Source organism: Hydra vulgaris, chromosome 09 (genome assembly GCF_038396675.1).
Source record: "Hydra vulgaris chromosome 09, alternate assembly HydraT2T_AEP".
NCBI lineage: Eukaryota > Metazoa > Cnidaria > Hydrozoa > Anthoathecata > Hydridae > Hydra > Hydra vulgaris.
Genome location: NC_088928.1, coordinates 13,710,638 through 13,735,626, shown reverse-complemented (window position 1 = coordinate 13,735,626; position 24,989 = coordinate 13,710,638). Strand labels below are relative to the sequence as shown.

Genomic DNA, 24,989 nt, shown 5'->3' with positions numbered 1-24,989 from the left:
AAAGTATATAAAATATATATATATATATATATATATATATATATATATATATATATATATATATATATGTATATATATATATATATATATATATATATATATATATATATATATATATATATATATATATATATATATATATATGGATATATATATATATAAATATATATATATTCGCCATCCTTTTAATACTCTGTTATCAACAACATATCTAATTAAACATATATATATATATATATATATATATATATATATATATATATATATATATATATATATATATATATATATATATATATATATATATATATATATATATTCGCCATCCTTTTAATACCCTGTTATCAACAACATATCTAATTAAACATTTATACATATTTATACATATTATAAATATCATACATCAACATATCTAAGCAAATATTTAAAATTAATTTCATTTAATAAACTATTGATCGACTCAACTTTAAAGAATACTAAAGAAAAGATTTTAATAGAGCTTTAGTTCCCTCTTAAGCTTGGTTTCCAATAGTTGTAGAAATGTTGTGCAACAGTTGTGCGTTTTTGTTGTACAACAATTGTTGCCGAGATTGGTTTGATTCTATTTCCACAACCTTTGTTTTACAACATAAATTTTGTTGTACAACCGACGTTAAGTTGTGCAACTTACGCAAGAAAATGTTTCCATTATAAAACAACAGTCGTACGACATTTCTACAGCTATTAGAAACCAAGTCTTAAACTATGAACACAATATTGAACTTTAGCTAAAGCATTGGTCACACTTGTTTAGAACCACATTATAACATCAAATTAAAACGTAATTAAAGATACAGTTATGTGTGACCATAACTAAGTTGCCGAAATATATTTTTCTGCTTTTTTCACATCAGGCCGTTTGGAAAAGTCCCATTCAATAATCAATGCTTTGTCCCATTCGATAGGCTTTCCACTATATCCACAAATGACAGGACAGGCTAAAAAAAATTATACCTAACCGCAAATGCTTTACAAATTTAGAAAGTAGAGACACTTGGGGGTTTAAAAATGGAGTTTCATTTTCCATAACTGTAGTTTTTTCTCGTAATCAACAAATCAATAAACAGATAAATTAAATCAATAAACGATAATCTTTTCTCCTAAAACTCTCTTATTTACACATTTTTCCTCAATATATATACTCTATGCTTTTGCTAAAATATCCTTCAAAACACCGTCATAAATCACCGCAAAAACATACTTACAATTATTATTGGTAAAAACTATTAAAGTTATTAAATCTCTAACGTCATTAAATGTTCTAGAACTTTCCGGAATTACACTCCTCCTTGATCCTTACGGATCATCCAAATAGCAATCAAAGTATTTCGAAGGTATACGCCGTTCCCGACCACTCCGTCGCAAAAGCATGTCGATTTCTTGGGGTCTATCTTCAGCTTCGACATTTTCCTCGTTCGTCTCTAATACATCTTTAACTTGCTCTCCTTGATTTTTAGCATTCTCTAGACCAGATTCAGTATTCATCTCTATTTCCACATCAGGGATAATGCAGAACTGAGTATCATTTCGAGGTCTAACGTGTTTCACATAACGCGGAATGCCGTTCACTTCTACGATTTGTTTCGACGCATTCCGAGTTATCGTAGCTGGTTGCCACTTTGTATAGCACCTCGCATTTGGTGGTTTCAGCCAGACTTTATCGCCGATTCGAAACCTCTTGTTCGTGACATTTTGCGCAGGAAGATCCTCTTTTCCCAATCCTTTCACACCAATGGTATAACTGTATATTTTGTCCATCGGACTTGCACCATTTTTGTCGGCTGAGACATTGTACCAATATAGTGCTTCCGGTATCGACATTTTCGATCGTTCTGCTATTCTCTTGATAGTACGGTGGTTTCTTTCTACAATTCCATTTCCTTCAGGATAATAAGCGGCTCTAAATCTAATTTGTACTCCCCAACTATCAAGGAAACTCCTTATCTCTTTAGTTTTAAATGTCGACTCATTGTCAGTCAATAGTCAGAAACCTAGTGAAATACTGTCACGGAATCGGTAAAAACAGTCACTTTCTTCAGCTTTCACATCAGAGCCATATTCACTCCACGTATCACAGCGTCTAATTCTGCCATGTTTATATGAATATCAAACGTTTCTTTTCGCAGCCATGTTGCATCCTCGACAGTAGTTTCCCCAACTTGAATAAGAGCACCCATCGCTAAAGAACTGACATCAATTCACACTTTTCCCTCATCACCACACACAGCCCAATCACCACAAGAAGGCTCGCAACGTTCCACCTCAGCAAATACTTCTTTAAGCACCCACTTAACGTTCTCATCACAAATTTCATCGTTCCAACCCTTCGTCAGACTGACAGCTTTCCTCTTCAAGAGACTACAAATCACTCGTAGCCAACCACACACAGGTAAATGTCCTACCAACTGTCCACAGATTGAAAACACAACTCTTCTGGTTAACTTTTGCGAGATAGCATCAACTCGATTCCCTCTGGACCACATCAGTTTGTTACCAACCTTGCGCACACACAATCCTAACACACGAACTCCATCATTACCAATCTGCTCACCTTCTTTACTTTCTAAACCATATTTTAAAAAATGCCTCTTGACATAATCAAGACTTACCACACTTTCGTCTACGAAAATGTCGTCAACATAAGCGGACGTTCCACTCTTCACTAATTCGTCTTGATCAATGACGGCACTCACAACGGATTTCATGATCATTGGCGCAACGTTCAATCCGAAACCAAGTCGTGTCAAACAATACCTTTTATTTCGAAACACCACTGTTTGGAAGGGCCAAAGAGATTTATCAGTTTTTAGTTGAAGATAAGCCTTGCGTAAATCAATAATTGCTGGTTTGTTACCCATTCTTCTCCATTCTCTAAGCTTTTCGACACACACATCTGCATCTGAATGACAGCCATTAAAGGAATCTGCCCTTTGGGCGGCCCCAATTCATTTTCGTCATACTCTAACAGCCACTTCCGATCAATCCAATCCTGTAGTTCGTTTTCATAGTCTGCTCTAGCGTGTTGTGGAATTCCGTACTGTGCCACTTTATTACGCAATCGTCGGAGCTTTTTCCATCTCTCCATTTCCATTTGACTCTCCATTCAACACCATTAAAAACTGCTTCATGATTTTTCTTTTTTATTTCGATTTTCTTAACTTTGTCCTTGTTCAAAGCCGATGCTCCACAGTAACTCAATCCGAACTTCGCTTTTCCCAAAGGAGAAGTGGATACTCCTCCTAGTAATTTAATGGAACTCATTCCGAGCATCATATCAACTCCAAACGGTTGGAAGTCCACTAAAATAACTTCATCACGTGCTTTAATGCCATCAACCTCAAGAATCACGACCGCTGACCCAGTGCACTGATGAACTTTTCCTTCAAACGTTACTACCTTTTGAGAGTTTGAGTACCTACATTGGCTTTTGGGCAGGAATTTTTTATTCAAAATCGTCTTCGAACATCCTGTGTCCACTAAAGCTGTCGCAACCATACCGTTAACTTTTAAACGAATAACAGATAATGCGCTCATTCCACCGTTGTTCAGGAGCGAGGTAGCGCAGATTCCTTGCTCCTGCAATCGTTTCCCTGCAGCTTCCAGCATTTCGATGCAATGTGTCCTTCCTCACCACATTTAAAACATTTAACAGTCTTCGGTGACAAGTTCTTCGCAAGCAAACAATTCTTTGCAATGTGATTCAAACCTTTGCAGTTGTAACACACTAACGCGGTTTTTGTAGCATGGCGTCTAGATACAGCGCCAACAGCGTCACTGTCAATCACATTTCCACAGTTCAAAGCAGCTCTCACTCTAGGTAACATTATATCAATCGGGTCCATTACGGCTCGAAATCTTGATGATAAAACTTCTGGCAAACCCACAACAAACGCCAAACGCACAGACTCCTCTGATAATTTAGCAAGATAGGCTAATCGTCTTAAATCAGCCAAAAACACGTCGGCTTTTTCTCCGTCACATAATTTTCGTTTTGTAAACAGTTCATATGCAGTATAGGCATCTACAGAAAACGCCGCTAATAACACACGCTCGACTTCCACGACATCTTTTTTATCTTCGCGGTTAAAGCATCGTACACTGCATAAGCAGCTTCTCTGAGAAGAAAGTAGTTCAAGCTTTAAGTTCTGAATTTCAGCAATCACTTTCGTTCGTTGAATCCAAACAGCAGCATCCGAAGTGCCATCATACGTTTTAAACATATTAAATAATCTCATACTTGGTTCCATGCCCGGTTAGCTTGTAGTTTTTTCTCGTAATCAACAAATCAATAAACAGATAAATTAAATCAATAAACGATAATCTTTTCTCCTAAAACTCTCTTATTTACAAATTTTTCCTCAATATATATACTCTATGCTTTTCCTAAAATATCCTTCAAAACACCGTCGTAAATCACCGCAAAAACATATTTACAATTATTATTGGTAAAAACTATTAAAGTTATTAAGTCTCTAACGTCATTAAATGTTCTAGAACTTTCCGGAATTACAATAACTTTAGTAATCGCTGCAAAATCAGACACAGAAAATTGTTTTTAAAAATTACTTATTGTTCTTCAAAACACAATAACATCCAATGCCATTATGTTTAGACCATAATAGAAATAAAGATTTGGTCTGTTGAATGGTTGTGTCAAACACTTCTTACCACAGAAGTTTGGATAGCCAACCGTAGATGTTTCTATGCAAACTTGATTTTGTCTTATTCAATAATTGTCTCATTCATTAAGGTTCTCCCCTACTTAATTTACAGAGTTCTTGATGAAAAGCTATCACCTTTTGAATCTCTATTATTTCCAAGCATTTTTATTCTGTATGCCAACGTACTTTTAGGAAGCAAAAATACACCTAATGCTTCTCTTACTTGCATTGTTTTATCAAAACATTTTTTATTGTTATTTTTAAATTTTCTTTGTTCATAAATATCTCTTACGTTTCTTTTTACATTTTCGCGCCATTTTTTAATTAAGTTTAATTTTATTTGTCGATAAGTTTGTTATGAAGCGCGAGATACTTCCTAACGTGCCCCTTAAAAAATCCCAAAGCTGCTGCAACCTCAATCTCAGAATATGTTCCACAAAATTTTTTGATAATTTTATGTTTAATTATTTGATTTTTTTCATTAAAAATGTAATAAAAAAATTGCTCAGTGGAGTTATTTTCTCTGTAAACTCTTACGTTAAAGAATTAAAAAAAAATAGAAAAACGATTGAAAGTTATAAAATGTTTGTAGAAAAGCTACCTAATTGCTTTTGTGAAAAAAGACCATGAGTAAAATTATTTTCAATCGACTAATATACTTAACTTGGTTGATGAGTTTGTATTTTTTTAATATTTTCAATTGTCAAACTACACCTTCCCTAAACTGACTCATTTCATTTTTATTTTTTTTCCACGCTAAAACGATCCTCTATTTGAAACAGACCATAAAATTGCCAATTGTTAAGGTCCACTTTAAATAAACTTTGTCTAATTGCCAATACGCGTAGTAACACCATAAATAATTATTTATTGTAGGGCATCACACTTTTTATTATCTTATATAATCGTATGTTGTCGAGTATTTGTCGTGTGTACTGTATGTACACCGAGATTTAAAATTGTCAATGAAAATATGTTCAAAAAGTAGTTTTGAGTCGCTTTAGTTTGTAAAAAAACCAGCAACAAATTTTCATGTGTTTCAGAAGCAGATGCTAATTAGATAAATTAAACACGCATTTTTAAAAAGGTGGCACCAACATAAAATATGATAAAAGATCAGGAAACATTTATTTATAAAAAGGTAAAAAACAACTTGAAAAGAATTTTATTGGAACGCATGATTAAGCCGAGTTTTATACAAATCATTTATATAAATTTGCCTTTTCCAATAATAACAAAAAAAATTTTATCTGTACGCAAAACTATTAGCTCCCATAAAAAAAAAATTACCTTATACCCCCGGAAAATATTTCGATGCTCAAATAGCAAAATGTTCAGTATAACAAAAAAGAAGGAGGTTCACCAAATATATGCTATTTTTTTGAGACGAACAGTTTGTGAATAACATTTTTTAATAAATAACATTTATTTCTTAACTCCTTTAAAAGAATTATAAAAAATCAAAATTGAATTTCTTTTTGTTGTCTTTTCTTTTTTTTTATTATTTTTCTATTTTGTTCTACATCGATGATTTAATAGATTATCTCTGATTGAGAAAACACAAAGCTTGCGGTCATTAATTATTAAATTACAAGAAATTAATCAAAATGAAAATGATCAAGTTCTAAATTCTTTTGTAAATAGTTAATAACATGCAATTGGAAAGACAAGAGAAATACGACGTACCCTATCAAGGTCGAAAAATAGTATTATCAAAAAGAATTTTAACCTTAAGAGTTAAAAAGTTGATCGAGTGAACAAAAGCCATTTTTTTGCTCATTATTTTCCTTATTTAAAAAATAAAACAAAAGGTATTATGCTCGTACGGTGTGCGTCTGTAGCAGGTATGACATTAACGCCGCCTGTAAATCCAAACACGAAACATCCTTTGGGACCAAACCATTCGAAATTAAAACAACTTAATAGTATAGATCTATACGAGTGTAACACAGCCCTACATTTCCATGCACTTCAGTTAGGAAGCTTGGTACTAAATGAAAGAAGGATAAAAATATCGGTACGTGGAACAATATTTGAAACATTTGAAAGAACGTTAGAGACTTACCCTAATACCTTGCTTGGCAATATTTACAAAAGAGATCAATTTTTTGATAAAGGTCTTGGCATATACGTTCTTGATAGATGTGTGTATTCTTTTGATTCTGTTTTATTTTACTACCAATCAAAAGGGACGCTCGCAAAACCTCCTATAGTTCCCAGAGAGCAGTTTTATGAAGAGCTAAACTTTTATGAAATTGAGGGGTTTATAGATGAAAGACATATTGAAGATTTACAGTTTTTAAAACAAAACAATAAAAAAATAGGAGATTTACCAAACGGAAATTACCGTTCAAATATATGGAAGTTTGTAAACTATTTTAATGACTCCTTTTTTCAAATTATCTATACAAATATAAACTTAGCAGTTACAATATTATCAATTATAGCTTACTGCTTGGAAACTGTTCCGTCTTTAAAAAATAATAAAACTTGGATTCAAATAGAAATTATAACAGGAATACTTTTTAGTTTTGAGTTTATAATCACGGCATATTCTTCGCCGAACTTAAAGGAATTACGCTGCTCATTAAACATTATTTTGGATTTTATGTCTATTATTTTTTGCGTGCTGCACGTCACCTTTTATTTTTCAGCATTTAAAAACAAATTTGCTGTAGCAATACAGTTTGTTCGGGTTATTCGAATTTTCAAACTAACAAAATTTAGTGTGGCGTTGAGATTGTTTATTTACACTCTCTATAAATGCAGCCAAAGTTTGCAAGTATTTTTTATTGCTGTTGGAACGTTTTGCTTTGTGAATGCAGCGCTAATGTTTTTAATAGAAAATGAGTTCAACCCTGATCTTGAGAAAAACCAGTTTCAAAGTATCTTAGATTCAATGTGGTATAGCATTATTACTGCAACAGCCGTTGGATATGGAGACGTTGTACCTACTACATCGCTAGGAAAATTATTCGGATCATTTGTAGCTGTCACTGGAATAATTATATTTTGTATTCAACAGCCTGTACTTGTGAACCACTTTATATCAATTTACTATCTTCCAGAAGTAATGTCAAAAGTTGATACTTTAAGAAAAAGAGCAATAATTCAAATGAGGCAGACTCTTCTTGGAACGGTTTAAAAGCTTTAAAGCACCTATAGAAACTTCATACAATTTAGTGCTCCCTTTTTGACCAAACTTCATACAATTTAGTACTCCCTTTTTTTACCAAACCTTATTGAAAATGTGGACACGATTATTATCTTTTGTTACACATAATTAAAAAAAATCATGTTTTTAAATATAGTTTTTTAACAATCGAACTATTATTATCAATTCCAATTTGTATAAGAGTTGATTAGCGGTATTAACTTGAATAATTAGGATTAAATCAAGTTGCTTCTTTATATTTGAATAATTTTAATGATAAGTTTTATCAATGCAGTTTTATCAATGCCAGCGCGATGTCTTTTATAATATAAATACATTGATAAAACTTTTTTATTTTTGTGCTCACAAAAATAGAGATATTTGTCAGATTAATAAATATCTCAATTATTATTTAAAATATCTTTTTCGGGTTTTTATACAAACTTTTCATCTCTTTTTGGCGAGTTTTCATTTATTTATTTTTCTACGGAAATGGGAAAAATACAATCATGCAAAAAAAAAACGCATTGTTTTGCTTCAGTAAAAAATAAAATAAAAAACATGTTATTAATTAAGGTGTTTCAAAACTTACTGCTTTTTTTTTTAATAATGTTTTTCATTACATTTTAAACAGCATTCGATTATAAAGCATAAATTATAGAAGGTAAAATATAAAATATAATAAAAATTATAAATAAAGATCGTAAATAAGAAATAATAGAACGCGGAGAATCGTTGGACCCCGAACCTTAAAGTTCTTGACTTGTCCTTGAATACTATTTAAATAAACTTGATGAAAGTAAAAGTAGTGAAGATAAACAAGATATTTTTTTTTCATACACTGAAGAATCCGTTATAAATATAAAGATCTGTCGCATTGCAAATAAACGTCATATAATTGCTCTTGATAAAGATATAAATTTTTAAAATCTTTGATAAGTAAAAGGTAAAAAGGAGAGCTTACTTAGAATTATTAAAAGTATATTAAAAATTACATATTTGAAAAAAAAAATTTTAAGTATTCGTTTAAATAAGTTGTCGTTATTAAATATAATTTAAAAAAAAACTTTTTAAAATTATATTGTTCAATAAAAGTGGTCCGCAATATGCAATGAAGTTTATTTGAAAAAATGGCTGCTGCATAAAACTATCATTGCATAAAATGTAGTTGATTTTAAGGATTGTCCATAAATTACCTCGCAGGTTGGGGTGATGGAAAGAATATGTTTTTGGGACGCAACAATATTTTTGTTTTATTTTAATTTAAGTAGTTTTAAGCGGAACTACAAAAGGAGTACAAAAAAGTTAATTAAGTTATAAAAATTAAATGTATTAAAGTTAAATAAATAATTAATGTAAACATAAGCTAAAGAATGTTATAAGATCATTTTTCACGTTCATAAAATGTATGTCTATTTTTTATAAAGTTTACTACAAGTGATGTTTTACAAAAAATGTATGATACAAAAAACAAAACCTACCGTCACCATTGCTTATTTACAAACAAAGTATAACCCGTAAAAAGAAACCTTAAAATAAAATTTAAGTGTCTTTTTCTAGCTATTTTTCCAGTTATATATCTAGTAATTAGTTGCAACCTGCATTTCATTATTCGACGTCAATCACATTGTTTAGATAACATTGTCTGCAACTTTACATTGTGTCAACTTTACGTTCGAAGTTATAAATAAAATTACTTTCTAAAATTTCAACACTTAGACTGTAAAGTGTTTGCAATGTTTACAATAGATTTCCAAGTACTGCAACTCTGTAAAAGATTGGCGCTTAAAATATCACACATTAAAATGCAAGTCACATTCCATATATAATTTTCTCAATGTTGTATAAACTTTATTATCGCAATCTTTAAAAATCAAATAGAAATCACTTTTTATCTTTTTTAAGTTTTTCTTATTAACAAATCTTTATAAAATAGATTGAGGAATTTTTGATGTAATTAAACGAAGGCTACGTCAAAGCTTAAGGTCATAAGTCAAATCTAAACTACCAAAAGAAATAAATATCATAAGCAATGAAATATGAAATGATAAAAAATTTCATGAAAAAGTTAAAAAATTGCTAAATACACATTTAACTTAAAATCAAAGTTAAAGGCGGGTTGTTTAACAAATGTTCATCTGTTGCAAAATAAACTCCTCAGTCTCTCAAAGCAAGAAAAGCCAGTGTTGAGCTTTCCAAATCTAGTAGCTATGCGTTTTAACGCCGGGAGAAAGAAAGAAGGACTCTTTATCTCCAAATGACTAGTGGACGTCGACAAATCGAAGAATATCAACCGAGTTTGCTAAAAGCTATTAGTTCTATTTCTCTTTAAGGATTGGAAGCTCATTAAAAAAAGAGATGCTTTAGTTAGAAATACAAAAAAGTTAAGAGAGTTGACCAAAAAATTGAAAAAGGTAATTGAAAAAATCCATTTTTAATTTATATAACTTTTTGTTGTCAAGTTTTAAAATTTCATTTGGTTAAACTATTGATGCACAAGTACGAGTTTTAATTCAATCAAGTTTTAATCTAATGAAGTCTTAATTTAATCAAGAAAAGTTGAGACATTTTTTTATTATTTTGCAGTTTGGTTATCAAATTAGTAAAAGAGGGATTTATTATCAATGTATCAAAGAAATGCTGGCAAGAAAAAGGCATATAAAAACTGCACCAGTTAGATTAGATCAAGAACCTATGGTTTAGTTTTTTTATTTCCCGTAAGTTTTGCATCTTGAGATTTCTGATATGTCGTTTTCACTATTGTGGTATTACCGAATCACGGCATTATTTTTATTTAATTTTATCTAAAATTTATATATAATAACAAATAAATAGTCCTGACGCAGAAAAAGCTCTTTCCAAAAAAGCCCTTTCCAATCTTTCGGATCTTCTTTTCAATCAATGTCGGCTTGATGACCATTAATGCGGAGCATATGTTGTCAAAACAGTTATTACGCTTTCCAGTTGTCTTAAAAAAATCAGTTTCTTCTACAGTCCGCGCCAAACAAATAGCACACACTATAAATATAATACATTTTATTAATTTTATACTGTTTTAAACATTAAAATATCTAAAAATAGTCATAATCAAAGAAGTATCGTTTTTGACGCCAAATATTTTCCCGCGTCAAAATATGGCAGATCATATTATATTTTCTGGTGACAAACGGATAGCAGACGTCAGTCATTTAGCATTTGACTGCAACAGACGAATTGCTAACGGTAGGTAAGTGACACATATATTAACGTAGACCAAATGTCCATCATATCCGAACTAATCATATGTGTTGCAGAGGACTACCATGGGACGTGGAACTAAGTTAAATGCTGAAGAAGTTCCTTTGATTAAGCCATTCAAGGCTGTCAATGTATTAACGTCTGAGATATTGAAACATATACAGCAAAGTCGGAAGGTGATTGAGAAGATTTTGAAGGATTCTGATACATATTCAAAAAGAAAATCGAAGAAAAATGCTTTGAAAAATATACAAGCGTCACAAAAGTAACATACTCGAAGTAGCTTCAAATACCGGCTGTCGTTCCCGATAGATACACGCCCAGCTGGATATTGATGTGTCATCACGTAAGATACGAAGAACGTTACATGAAGACATCTGAAGGAATAGAAGCGTATGTTAACGCCGGCGATACAGAAACATATCATGGAAAAACGTATGGCGTATGCGAACAAACATTTGTCTTGCCCACCTGATTGGGGCTCAATTCTTTGGTCTTATGAGAAGAAATTAATCTTGATGATCCAGAGAGATACCATTATTATTGATTATTGGCATGACTTACAAAAAGAGTCCTAGACTTTCTTGTCCAGACAAAATGGTGGTGGTGGCGTCATAATTTGGAGTGCATTTTCCAAGACTGGATTACCTGAATTGAAATTCTTGGAAGTGAAACAAACAGCTGAAGCCTATATTATTACACTCTGATTACTTAATGCCATATGGGCATGCGTCATCTTGCATAAACACACAAAAAATACGTCGGATCCAGTTGTTTGATCATCCAGCGCTGTCACCTGACTTGAATCCAATTGAAAACATTTGGGGTTACTTGTGTCGTCACGTGTATATAAATGGAAAACAATACAATAACATCACGAAACTGCAAATGGCCATCCAGATGGAATGGAACAAAATCCCCCAATCTTTGCTTCAAACGCTCATCTCCTCCATGCCTAAACGTTGCAATCAGATTATTATGGAGAAAGGTAAGAAGATTGACTATTAGATTCGTTTTTACATCTTAGTAATCTCTAAAACCTGCTAAAATGGTGCGTGTGCTATTGGTTTGGCACGTAATGTATTTTTAATTTATTCATTTTTTGATTAATACATATTTTATACAAAAACAAAGATATTGCCCTTTATTTATATTTTATTTCTTGTATTAAATTGTGTTAAATTTGTATTAATTATTGTGTTAAATTTAATACGTTCATACATCTATTTTTATTACTAAATTATAGCATGTGCTATTCGTTAGGCGCGGACTGTATGAGATTTTTTAAAATTATAGAGTTTAATTATTTTTAAATTTCAAAGGTTTTCAATACCTCCTTTCTACTCGTTTGATGTTGCAAATAGTAGCATCCAACTTTTCTTCATGAGTCAAACTATATTTATAATAACGTAGCAGAAACTGGTTGAGGTATTGAAGAAGTTCTGCTTTCATTAGGATAACACTTGTTGAATACTCGATAACTTGCTTAATTATTATAAAAATATTTAATATATACCCGGTTATATATAACCGGCTATAAACATTTTTCGCTACTGCTTTTAATAAATGTTTGGAAGACTAATTTTGTATTGATCAATGTGACTCGTCGTTATGCCCATTCTTATTAAATGTAATTTTATCATCATAATAATTACAATCACTAAAAGTGTCCTCAGAACCAACTGTGAATCATGTTCATGTGAATAACCTGTGAAGCAACTGTGAATCATAGCAACCTGTGAATAACCTGTAAAGCAACTGTGAGTCATATTCATAACATTTTTCCCTTTAAGAGTTAGTTATATAAATTTAATGGGCATAACACAGTTGATGTTCAATACCACAATTTTTTCATTTTGCTTAATCAGTGGTACTAGCTATGATGTGTCTTTTCGTTGATAATTTGAAGTTTGATAGTTTCTTTTTTTTTTTACATTTTGTTTTATTTTATTTCTTACGGTCTTATTTAAAATTTTATTTTATTCCTTACGATCTTACAGAGCACCACTGAAGATCATTTGAAAAGAAGTTCATGTCTCTTTCTTTACTGATTTTATAAAACTTGTCTAGAGGTGAAGTTAAACCAGGGATCTCTAGCTTTTTATAAAACTTGTCTAGAGGTGAAGTTAAACCAGGGATCTCTAGCTTTTTAGGTTAGAGCGCTAACCACTCCACTTTGGCTGCTCTTTTCTACTAGATTCACAATTTTCTTTTTGTTATGATATTAATGGAGAAGCCGTCTACCATTGCTAGCTTTAACACAATTTCCTCAATAGCCTGCTGCTATAAATAGACCTAATAATAAATGGTTGCATAAGGCATTGTTATAAAGCAAAGTCATTTACGCTATTAAATGTTATAAATAATAATAGCGAAACAATAGGTAACAGCTGCGTCATGTGGGAATACTTTTATTTGGTTATACGTCAAAATGACGACTGTCTCAAATATCCAGTCAAAAGAAAAATTTTATTATGTAAAATATCGTAATTAATATATTATACTAGATTGTATAGAAGTATTCTGTATATTCAAAAGCCTTTAATTTTTCAGTTATTTGAAATTATAAAAACTAAACAAAACATACGGCTTTTGTAGTAAAAATCAAATAAAGTTTTATTTGATTTTATTTTACATTAAAAAGAAAAAAAGAAGGCATTGCGTTTTACCAAATTTTTAAAAAAATATTACTTATTTAAAAAAATCGTGTTATTTAAGATATATCGCGGGAAAATGGTATCTCTGGATTCCGTTTGAGAAAGTATTATGGGCGTTATATGGACGCATTATGAACGTACTTTCATCAATCAGAGACGCTTCTAATAACTGAAATCCTGAGCGTTTTTTTTGGTAGGATAACACGGCGATCTTTCGCATATATGTTTTCCTAATATCCATGGATCTCCAACTTACCGAATAGTGAAAAAAATCAATGTAACCTATTTAAGGGGTATACCTCCCATTTTTAAATATTGACAATAAATAACTTTTGACATAAAATGATTAATCATAGCATAAATGTAGAAACTTAAAATAAATTAAAAATATTGGTCAACGGTTGCTGTAGTAACCGTAAAAAACCCCAAAATATAAACCGTAAAATATAACCCCAAAATATAAACCGTAAAAAACCCCAAAAATAAGCAAAAAATAAGATTTGCGCTGGCCAAGTTTTAGCAAAAACTAATAAAAAAAGGTTGAATGAAACTTTGGAAACACAATTAGAATAAGTTTATGAGTGTTTTAAACAGAACAGATTTATTAAAAAAAGGTTCTGGGCCTGAAGACTTGTGCTCTAAAGTTGACAATAAAAAAAAGTACACTTTTTGAAAAATTAAATTAGCCACACTGTTTTATTCATAAGTATTTAAAAATTCTGTTCCGTTTAAAACACAGATTTTATAAAAAGGAAAACTTGTTGAAAATTTCAGATAAAACGCTCAAGCGGTTCTCTGGGAAGTTTGGCCGGTGACGCGAAATAGATTAACTCCCCTAAAAGTTAACTCCCGGTTAAAACATTTTAACTCCCCGGTTAATCTATTTCGAAATAAATTAACCCCAGGAGTTACATTACTTTAAAATAAAGCGAAATGGATTAACCAAGGGCTTGAGTATTTCTAACACCCACTGAAATAAATTAACTCCCTTTAATATGCGTGTTAAATAGTTTAACTTAAAATTATATCTACAAAATTGTGGAAGTATTCTATTCTAAAATTTTTTTAAAATATATTAAGTATTACATATATTTAAATATATAATATATAAATATTTACTAAGCGTTGAATAAAATTACTTTATAACTGTTTATTTTTGACAAGCCTTTACATTATATATAAAAAGGATATCAAAACAATAGTAATAGTATGGCACGAACTTCAGTTCGTGCAATACTATTACTATTGTTTTAATCTACTATTACTATTACTATTGTTTTGATACTTCAGAACCATTCTCTTTTACTAATAATTATGTCTAAGGTTATAGAGTTTATATTTATACTCCCTCTCTCTCTCTCTCTCTCTCTCTCTCTATATATATATATATATATATATATATATATATATATATATATATATATATATATATATATATATATATATATATATATATATATATATATATATATGTAGGGTTGCCAGATGTCCCGATTTTACGAAGGAGAACTAAGTAAAAAAAGTATTTTTACATATTTGGCGCAGAATTCTCCTTCGTAAAATCGGGACATCTGGCAACCCTAATATATGTATATATATATATATATATATATATATATATATATATATATATATATATATATATATATGTATATGTATATATATATATATATATATATATATATATATATATATATAAATATCTGTGTGTGTATATAATAATACAAAGATTATATATATATATATATATATATATATATATATATATATATATATATATATATATATATATATATATATATATATATATATACTATATACTATATATTATATATATATATGTATATATATGTATATAAAATATATATACATATTGTATATATATGATATATTTATATATATATATATATATTTATATTACATATTATATATATATATATGTATATAAAATATATATACATATTGTATATATATATATAAATATATATATATATATATTTATATATATATATATATATATATATATTTATATATATATATTTATATATATATATATATATATATATATATATATATATATATATATATATATATATATATATATATTTATATAGATAGATAGATAGATAGATATAGATATATAGATACATATTGTATATTTATATATTGTTATTATATTTTTTCTTTGATAGAGAAAAAATCATTATTTTGTGCATACAGTTACCTAATATGGTTAGAAAATACAAACGTCTAACTAATCGACAATCCTGAGAAGAAAATTCAATGAAAGCAGCTATTGAATCAGTAATGAAGAAGGAAATGCTAGAGGGAACTTCTGGACCTAGAGCAATGGGAGCAACTATTCGAACAAAGTTCATATTTGGCTGCGTACACATTATCCTAGAGTTGTGACCGAATATCAGATTCCAGAACTATTTGGAATAGCTTATATGAAATCTGCAAACATGTTGACAGCTGTAAATATTTTTAGAAAGACTAGAATAAGTCCACTTAATCCTGAAGTTTTTGATGATTGGATGTTTAAGCCTTCAGAAACAACCAACAGGTCATTTCCTGAGATGGATTCAGCAACACCAAATCTAACTACCAAGTCTCAAGCACAAACTATTTCACTGCAAGAATTATTCCTGACATCTTACTCTGAATCAGAAACTTTGTCTTCGACATCTATGGCTTCTTTTACAATTGCTTCACCTGCAGAAATTGTAACTATTTCGAATGAGAAAACACAGCAAACGATGCCAAAAGGGCAAAACTGCTTTAATTACCAGTTCACCATATAAAGCGGAACTGGCAAAAAAGATGGTTATAAAAACTAAAAAAAGAAAAAGCGCTGAAACAGTTGACAAGACTGTAGAAACAAAAAATGATACACCTGCAGAAATTGTACCACGAAAGTGTACCCCCACCGATTTTTGTGATTTTTGTTTAATAACATTATCAAAAACTGTTGCATTTTTTTCTAAATTGCTAAAATTAAAAGCTTTTTGTTGTTGTTGTTGGTTGTTGAAATACACTGATAAAAAAACACAGATCGTTTTTATTTTCATATTTCATTAATCTAAGCCTTACGGGGGCTGTTATGACCTTACTTCCCTAAATATATATGTATATATATATATATATATATATATATATATATATATATATATATATATATATATATATATATATATATATATATATATATATATATATATAAGGGTGCGGTTGTGCCTCTCCATAGGAGTACAACCGTTTTTTTCACTAAGTCTAATTTTTGTGTTATAACATTTTCAAAAACCGTTTTATTTTTTTCTTAATAGCAACAATTTAAAGCTTAATGGTGTGTTTATCGAAATACACTGTTAAAAAAACGCATGCCGTTTTTATTTTCATACTCCATTAATGTAAACGTTACGGGAACTGTTATGCCCCCACTTCCCCTATATATATATATATATATATATATATATATATATATATATATATATATATATATATATATATATATATATATATATATATATATATAATATATATATATATATATATATATATATATATATATATATATATATATATATATATATATATATATATATATATATATATATATTGCCACTATTAATATAAGGTATAATAATAGTAAAAGTATAATTTATATATCAATAACTAATTAACAGATTTAAAAACAACACATTTGGAAAACATCAAGATAAAACACTTTTTTATAATTCGTATAAGTTGTTCCAAGGGAGTTAAAATATTATGGGGAGTTAATTTGTTTCGCCGACAGGGGTTAATTTATTTCAAGGGGAGTTAATCTATTTCGAAATAGATTAACTCCCCGAGTAATTTTTTACGCAACGGGAGTTAATTTATCATGGGGGTTAATTTATTTCATGACACCGGCATATTGAAAAACCTCAAACTGAGAAAACGCATAAAAACTGAAAATAAAAGAATAAAGATCTACAAATATACGCAACATTATATACTGGACTATACTTGATATTAAAAACCTCCTGCTTCATATGTTTTGCTTTCTTTTTTAGAAGTTTTGTCACTTTTCTTTAGTTGTTTAGCCCGTAACTTTTGACGATGCAACTTGTTATCAGGTTTTAGGTTATAGATCGACCATTTAATGCGTGTCAATCTACCATGACCGCCCAGTCCCCTAACTTTTTTTTTCAATATCCGGAGTTTGGTTCCAACACGCTTCTGATAGTGTCTAACACATTCTAATTTATTTACTTTAATATTAAGATAAACATCCTTGACACTATTGTAACTTCTGCTATCTCCATCACCTAAAAAATTAATGTACTGCAACTTATGTTTTTTAATTGATCGCTGGAAAATACGACTGACTCCTTCACACTTCATTCCACCTGCAGAACCAACAAAATTCATTTTACAAATGTGGGAATTTCTCCACTCAGCATAAGTAGTAGGATCTTTTTTAGAAAGATTTTGATTTAAGGAGCACCCTCTGCATATTCGACTCATCACCTCAACATCTTAAATGATGAAAATCTCCTGCGCTGCCATGTGCCATCACATAATACACCAACATCAAGAATCTCATTAATGTCTTGACACTGTAGTCTTATATCAGATACAGACATTGTTTCCTGTGCAAATTTCTCAGTAATATTAGTAATTTTTAAAACAAGTTTGTCATAGTTTTTTTGGCATCAGTGGTTTTGGCATGTTCATGAGGGTTGTAGACCGTTCAATTCCGGAATGTTCTAATCCAAGAGTCCTCACTGTATATACTGTTCGATTGTTTATATCAAAGTTTCCTCTTTTATTAATTAACTTAGAAGTGTAAAAGTCATTTTGATATTTACACTTTAAACAAATAATAGAAAGTTCACATGCAAATCCTTGCTTTTTGCTTTTGTTTTCAATGATTGCTAAAGTCGTTTGGAAACAAGTTGGACAGCTCAAAACGCTAATAACATCAGACAAAATCGAACAATCAATACTTTTATATCCTGTCAGAACTTTGTTTTTAGTATTGGTATATTTTTTTGATGTTGAGCTAATGACTGCCTCAACTTTGCGAAAAGAAGAGCTTGGCGTATCGAAGATGTCAGTTTGACTATTTACAGGTAACTCGATATTTACACTTAATGATGGAAAATTTACTTTACTTACACTCACACTGCTACGTAAAACTTTTCTATTAAAAATCTTCTTTCTTTTGCCTGCTCGCTTAGTTCTTATTTTAATTCGATCAGCTTTAACCATGTTTGAAAACTAAAAAGTATACAATTTCTGGCAAGAAAATGCGACAAAAAATGAGCTACAAATCAACAAAAACGAACTTAGTCTTGATATACCAAAAATAAACTGTTAACAAGTCTAACAAGAAGTCAAAAATGCTTTCAACTTGTGAAATCAATATGTTGTTTTGGTCTACAAGTGATTTTTTTAAGGGTTCCAAATTTTCTCTTTTTTTTCTAATTTTAGTAAAGATATAAATATTTATAAAACCAAGTCGTTTTTGATACTAGGATGTATCAAACCATCACCACCACACCCACCTCTATTGGTAACATACACCTCATATTTTGGTGGTTTACTATAAATTTAAAACAACTTTTTTGTATATTTATATTGCTTATGTCTTTTAAAAAAACTTTTTTTCTGAAAAAAGTGTTCATTTTCATACAGGCAAGGTGGTGGTTTGGTGCCCTTTCTGTTCATCCAATATGCCTGGTGGTTAGAGTTTAACATAAAGTTGTAGCCCACTCTTACACCTATCTTTTGACACCAAGATATTTGTATTTCGATAAGAATTGAAGTTATGACAATTTAAGTGAAGAATAACATTATTTTGACCACAGTTTCTTCAACAAATCCATATATAGTAAAATCGGTACTTAAGCCGTCACAACTTTTGAATCAATTGTTTGATTTTGATAATTTTTTCACCTTTAAAGTACTGTAATAATCCTCTTTCTAATGATATACAACATTATAGTATTCAAACAATTTGAAATATTATTGTATCTGTTCCAGGAGTTTCTCTCCTTGCAGTATGTAATAATAATAATACTAATAATAATTATAAAAACTGATTAAGTTGTTTTATTTTTTTGTGATAAAAGGTCTTTGGCAAATTGAGGATTAATAGCTTTATTTGTTTATAATTTTCTTGTGACAATCACAATAGCACGCATGAAAGTTTGAAGTTAACATTAACGTATGTCATCATGAATATGTGTGTCTGCTGATCAAGGGGCCCCATCTTTTAGAATAGGTGGGGCCCAGGATGCAATCGCACCCCAGCACCCAGGACCAGTGCACCACTGGGTATACATATGCTTAATGTATACATGGGTATACATATGCTTAATGTATATGTATATATATATTACATACATGTACATTAAGTATATATGTATGTGTATATATTATATATATATATATATATGTATATATATGTATATATACATATATATATATATATATATATATATATGTATATATATATATATATATATATATATATATATATATATATATATATATATATATATATATATAATATAAAAAATATACAATGATATATATATATATATTTACATATATATATAAATAATATTTATATATATAAATATATTTATATATATATTTATATATATATATAAATATATTTGTATATATATATATATATATATATATATATATATATATATATATATATAGTACTAATTGTTTAGATGAAAAAGTTATTATGGGATGGTGTAATAAATATTGGAGTAGCAGTTGAATAATTTTATTCAGGATCTTTTAAATACAATAAAGGCTATAGTGCACGCCGTATCATTATAACTGAATGTAATCAATTTGATTGTTATCGTAATGTTTTAGAATCTGGAAATGATCAACCAATATTTGAATGTATTTTAAAAAATGGCGAAGAAAAGATAGGAATGTCTTGCTCAATGACCCAACAACTGCAGCAAAAAAGATATTGAAAATAGCTAATGTGAATGTTTCAATCAAAAGTGGCAATACTTTCTTTGGGTTTGATAGAAAAGAAGTAGTTAATTTGATGAATGCTACTATTTTATATAATAATACTATATAATAATATAATAATATATGCTATATAATAATACTGCAAGTGAAACAGTTAACAAAAACGATAAAGTAGTAAATAAAGAATATTCTTTAAGCTCTAGTTTTCCTTCGAGAAACTTAAAATGGCATGGGATTGTTGATTATGGTATAGCTGTTGACAACATTAACTTTCACTGCAAACTTGGTAGTGGTTCATTTAATCTGCATTGTGGCTACGAATCAATACGAATTGCAAAAACTATCAATTTTGATGAAATTGAAATACACTGTAGAGTAGTATGTGAAAATCAAATTCCAATATTTAAAGTATTTACAATAGAATTACCATTAGCAAGCTTTTCAAATGTAAAAGCAACTGTTTTTGTCAATCAAATGTTAAACTTCTTAGGGATTGAGAGTAATAAAAAGTGGTCTGGCTACAAGTTTTTTGGTTTTATGAAACCAGAAGTTTTAAAAATAATATCTGCTAATCATATGAATGTTGAGGCATCTTCAAAACAAACAAAAATTTCAGTTAAAAACGTTTTCAAAAAAGTAGAATTTGAAGACCACATTTCTTTAAGATGTGCCTTAACTATTTGAAGTCGAAATGCAGGAGAGACTAGTAGTTTATTTAACTCTAAATCAGTTAATGCACGAAATGAAGCTATACACGAACTGGTTGAATATATATCAGTTGGTGATGTAAAAAGTAAGACTTTAAAATTTATAGATTTTGACTTTTAGCATTCTTTTTAAATAACTTAATATACTTTATTTTTATATGGATTAAGTATATATATATAAATATATTTATACATATATATATATATATATATATATATATATATATATATATATATATATATATATATATATATATATATATATATATATATATATATACATGGCATTTTATAGATTATATTCAGCATTTGTACAAGAAAAATCCTTCCATAACCACTGAGACAATCAATAAAATTGAAAAACGTGTTGAGCTAAATTGTTCCCAAACAGCTGAACTGTTACTTGGAAAATGTAATTTATCACAACGTGGTTATAAAAGTCTAAGAGCTATTATGTCAAAAAATTTAATCGACTTGCCAACTTACACGAATGCACGAGAATACTGTTTAACTGCAGAAGTAGGTAAAATATTAAAAATTCACAATGATAGTGAAAGTATTTGTAAGTGTATGGGAGCTAGGACAAATCTTGCAGAAACTCTACAATGTATTATTTCATGTAAAAAGTGACTGCATGAAATGGAATTTCTTAGTATCGAAAAACAAGCAGATTTGTTTACATATTTAAAGCAAATTGATTCAAAATTCTATTAATTCAACAAAATGCACTCTCTTTATAAAAGACACTGGTGATAATTTCCGGGCTGCATCTAGATTTCCAACAGAACAGACATCGTTTTCATTCCTAAATTTAAAAAAATTGATTAATTCTTCAAATGGACAGTTTATAACAACACTGTGGAGAGGTAGTGAATCCAAAGGTATGCTTGATACTCATGTCAAGTGTCATGAAGAACTTACTGACCTTATCATACATGGTATTAATTTAGTAACTCCAGAAAATAATTCAGTTGAGCACTTTAACGTACTTTGTTTTTTTGTGGCCGATTTAGGTTTCTTGAAGAACATAATTGGTTTATGTTCATGTACATCAACTTATGGATGCTATCATTGCGTACTAAAGAAAGGCAAATGGTCTTTAAAAATTAAGCAATCTGGAGAAAAGCGTAGTGTAGCTGTAATGACAGAGTTAGGTGAAAAAGTGGAGTCTGTCTTGGGTGAAACACCTGACCACAATTCTGCATTGTTTTAAAAAAATCAGCTTGAAAATTATGGCCAATGGGTAAAAATAGTAATTAACATAATATAAAATTATAGAAAAAAGTTATATAAAAATGTAATACGAAATAATAAAATTTTTTAAAAAAAGATATAATTTTTTTAAACTAGTATTTAAGTCAACAAATTGATAATTACTAAAATAATAAATTAGGGAATCAATATTGTTTCCTGAAAATTTTAGGTGTATGTGTATATACAATTATTAAATTCCTAATTATTTTAACTTTTTAGACCACAATGTTGTTCAAGGGTTTTGTTATTGACTTAATGCCACCATGTGGTTATCATCTTATATTGGCGCATCACAGATATATGTACAAGTTTATGTATAATGTCATAATTAAAAGGAACATGGATAACAGAATTGGCAAGGCATTTCGAAATATTGGTTGTACTTATTTGGCTTATCAAATCGAGCAATATTTTAAAAGGTAATTAAAATCTACAAATAATAATATGAAATATATGCCATTGTGTTGTAATTATTTCATATCTATTAATCAAATTCATATGGAATCGTCTGTTTTTTGTAACAAAAACAACAAATTGAGATTGCACAACTAGGTTGTTTTATCAAATTTTAGTCATACTGCCAATTAAAAATGTTAATATATCTGTGTCAGGTTTGTCTAATTCATACATACAATTTGTATGATACGAACTCACACAACGTATGCACATACATAATATTTATTATATATGTCAAACCATAAAATCTCATCATTTCACAGTTGCTGTTCCACTTTGATAAAAAAGCTTTTATTTACCTAGTTTTTTCGTTTGTTTTGGAACTCTTTCTTTTCCTTCTATTTTTCTAATTTATATTTGTTATTGCTACAGTTTTTATGTAGGAAAAAAATCATGTAATAATGACATGATTTAATTATCTTAGTATTATTTCTTTAATGTTGTATGTACAGTGTTGTAGCTGGGGGGGGGGGATCAGAGACCTAAAAGCCTGTCATTAGAATCCCAAAATTTTAAAAACCTTTGATTATTAGGTATTATTCAAATAAACAAAAAACTCTAATATGGGCCATTTAGAATTTGAAAAAGGGCCCTCTTAATTGGGGTAGCCTAGCCACGCCCCTGTGTATGTAAGACCAATATAGAATTTCAAAGTTAATTTTTATGCCATTTATTTATAGCAAAAAGAAGAGCTATGATGACTTCTGAAACTTTAAAAATCATTGGAAATGATTGTAAGTTGTTGGAATCAAACATTGATACTTTTTTAAATAGTTTTCTTGCAGACGGAGAAAATTGGCATGATCAAAGTGCCTTGAAATTGCGACAAATACTCGACCTCTACAAAAGATTTGCCAGTCTTGCAAAGTATTTCTTTATGTTTTAAACTTTTCTAATTCAATGTTTGAAATTGTCATTGTCTTATAATAGTCATTGCCTTTAAGGGTATAATATTATTAAATGTATAGCTAAATGTTACTATTTTAGCGATGTTAGATCAACAGCTCCTGACTTTTCAGGTACTTTTAATGAAAGGTGAAGAGTATTTTCAAAAATTTATTACCTATGCTGGATCTGATTGTACTGAAGGAATGCCATTGTAAGAAGTCATGTTGGAAAGCTTATGGTATTCTACGCTAGATTTGGATGGGGTTATGGAATGTTTAACTGTAACGCAAGTGAGCATTTAAATAAACAAATCAAGTTTTCAGAGATTAACGAGACGAATTTAGACAGAGCAAGGTTCCTAACCATAATGAGGTTAATGCGTTTACAACAATTTATACTTACAAATTCAGTTATGCCAAAGACAAAAGAGAATTTGTTCTGTGTGCAAAATACCTGGCCACAATAAGAAAAATAAAAGCTGTCCTCTACACCCTAGTCACCCACCAATACAATTTGAAGAATCAGACGAAGAAGTTTAGCAAAAAAAAATTATATGAGAAGAACTGTGATGTTCAGACTTTTACTTTCACTTCTATGAAGTAAAAAAAAGTTAATTGTTTTTAAGAATTAAACACTAAGTTAATGAAACATCAAGTTAATTTCTTCGGTTTTATTCTTCGCAGTCGATTTATGCACATTACCGAGTGTGTATAAGTATATACATTATACGGAATAGAATGTATTTACATGTATACACTATACTATGGAGTGTATATACATTTAGTGTGTGTACATGTACATTTGATGTATACGCACTCCGCAGAGTGTGCATACATCAAATGTAGTGGATACATCAAATGTGAGTTTACATGTAGGAGCACTCGATCTGTGTACACTCGATTTATAGATCAAGTTATAAATGTATGTAAATCGATTT

General features: G+C 29.4%; 1 protein-coding gene and 1 long non-coding RNA gene across 2 annotated transcripts; both read left to right on the top strand.

Annotated features, from left to right (window-relative positions):
- Window positions 1-6,320: 6,320 nt before the first annotated feature.
- On the top strand, window positions 6,321-8,056 carry LOC105845682 (potassium voltage-gated channel subfamily A member 6). Its single transcript, XM_065804794.1, has one exon. The coding sequence runs from the start codon at window positions 6,517-6,519 to the stop codon at window positions 7,843-7,845; it is 1,329 nt and encodes a 442-aa protein (XP_065660866.1). The 5' UTR covers window positions 6,321-6,516; the 3' UTR covers window positions 7,846-8,056.
- A 13,054-nt stretch (window positions 8,057-21,110) lies between these two features.
- LOC136084582 (uncharacterized) lies at window positions 21,111-24,700 on the top strand. Its single transcript, XR_010640654.1, has 5 exons — window positions 21,111-21,540; window positions 21,750-22,697; window positions 22,928-23,127; window positions 23,845-24,031; window positions 24,152-24,700. It is a non-coding gene; the product is annotated as an uncharacterized LOC136084582 (long non-coding RNA).
- Window positions 24,701-24,989: the final 289 nt, after the last annotated feature.

Bases quoted from the DNA above. Each gene is read 5' to 3' on its own strand.
- LOC105845682 (XM_065804794.1), top strand. From the start codon at position 6,517: ATGCTCGTACGGTGTGCGTCTGTAGCAGGTATGACATTAACGCCGCCT.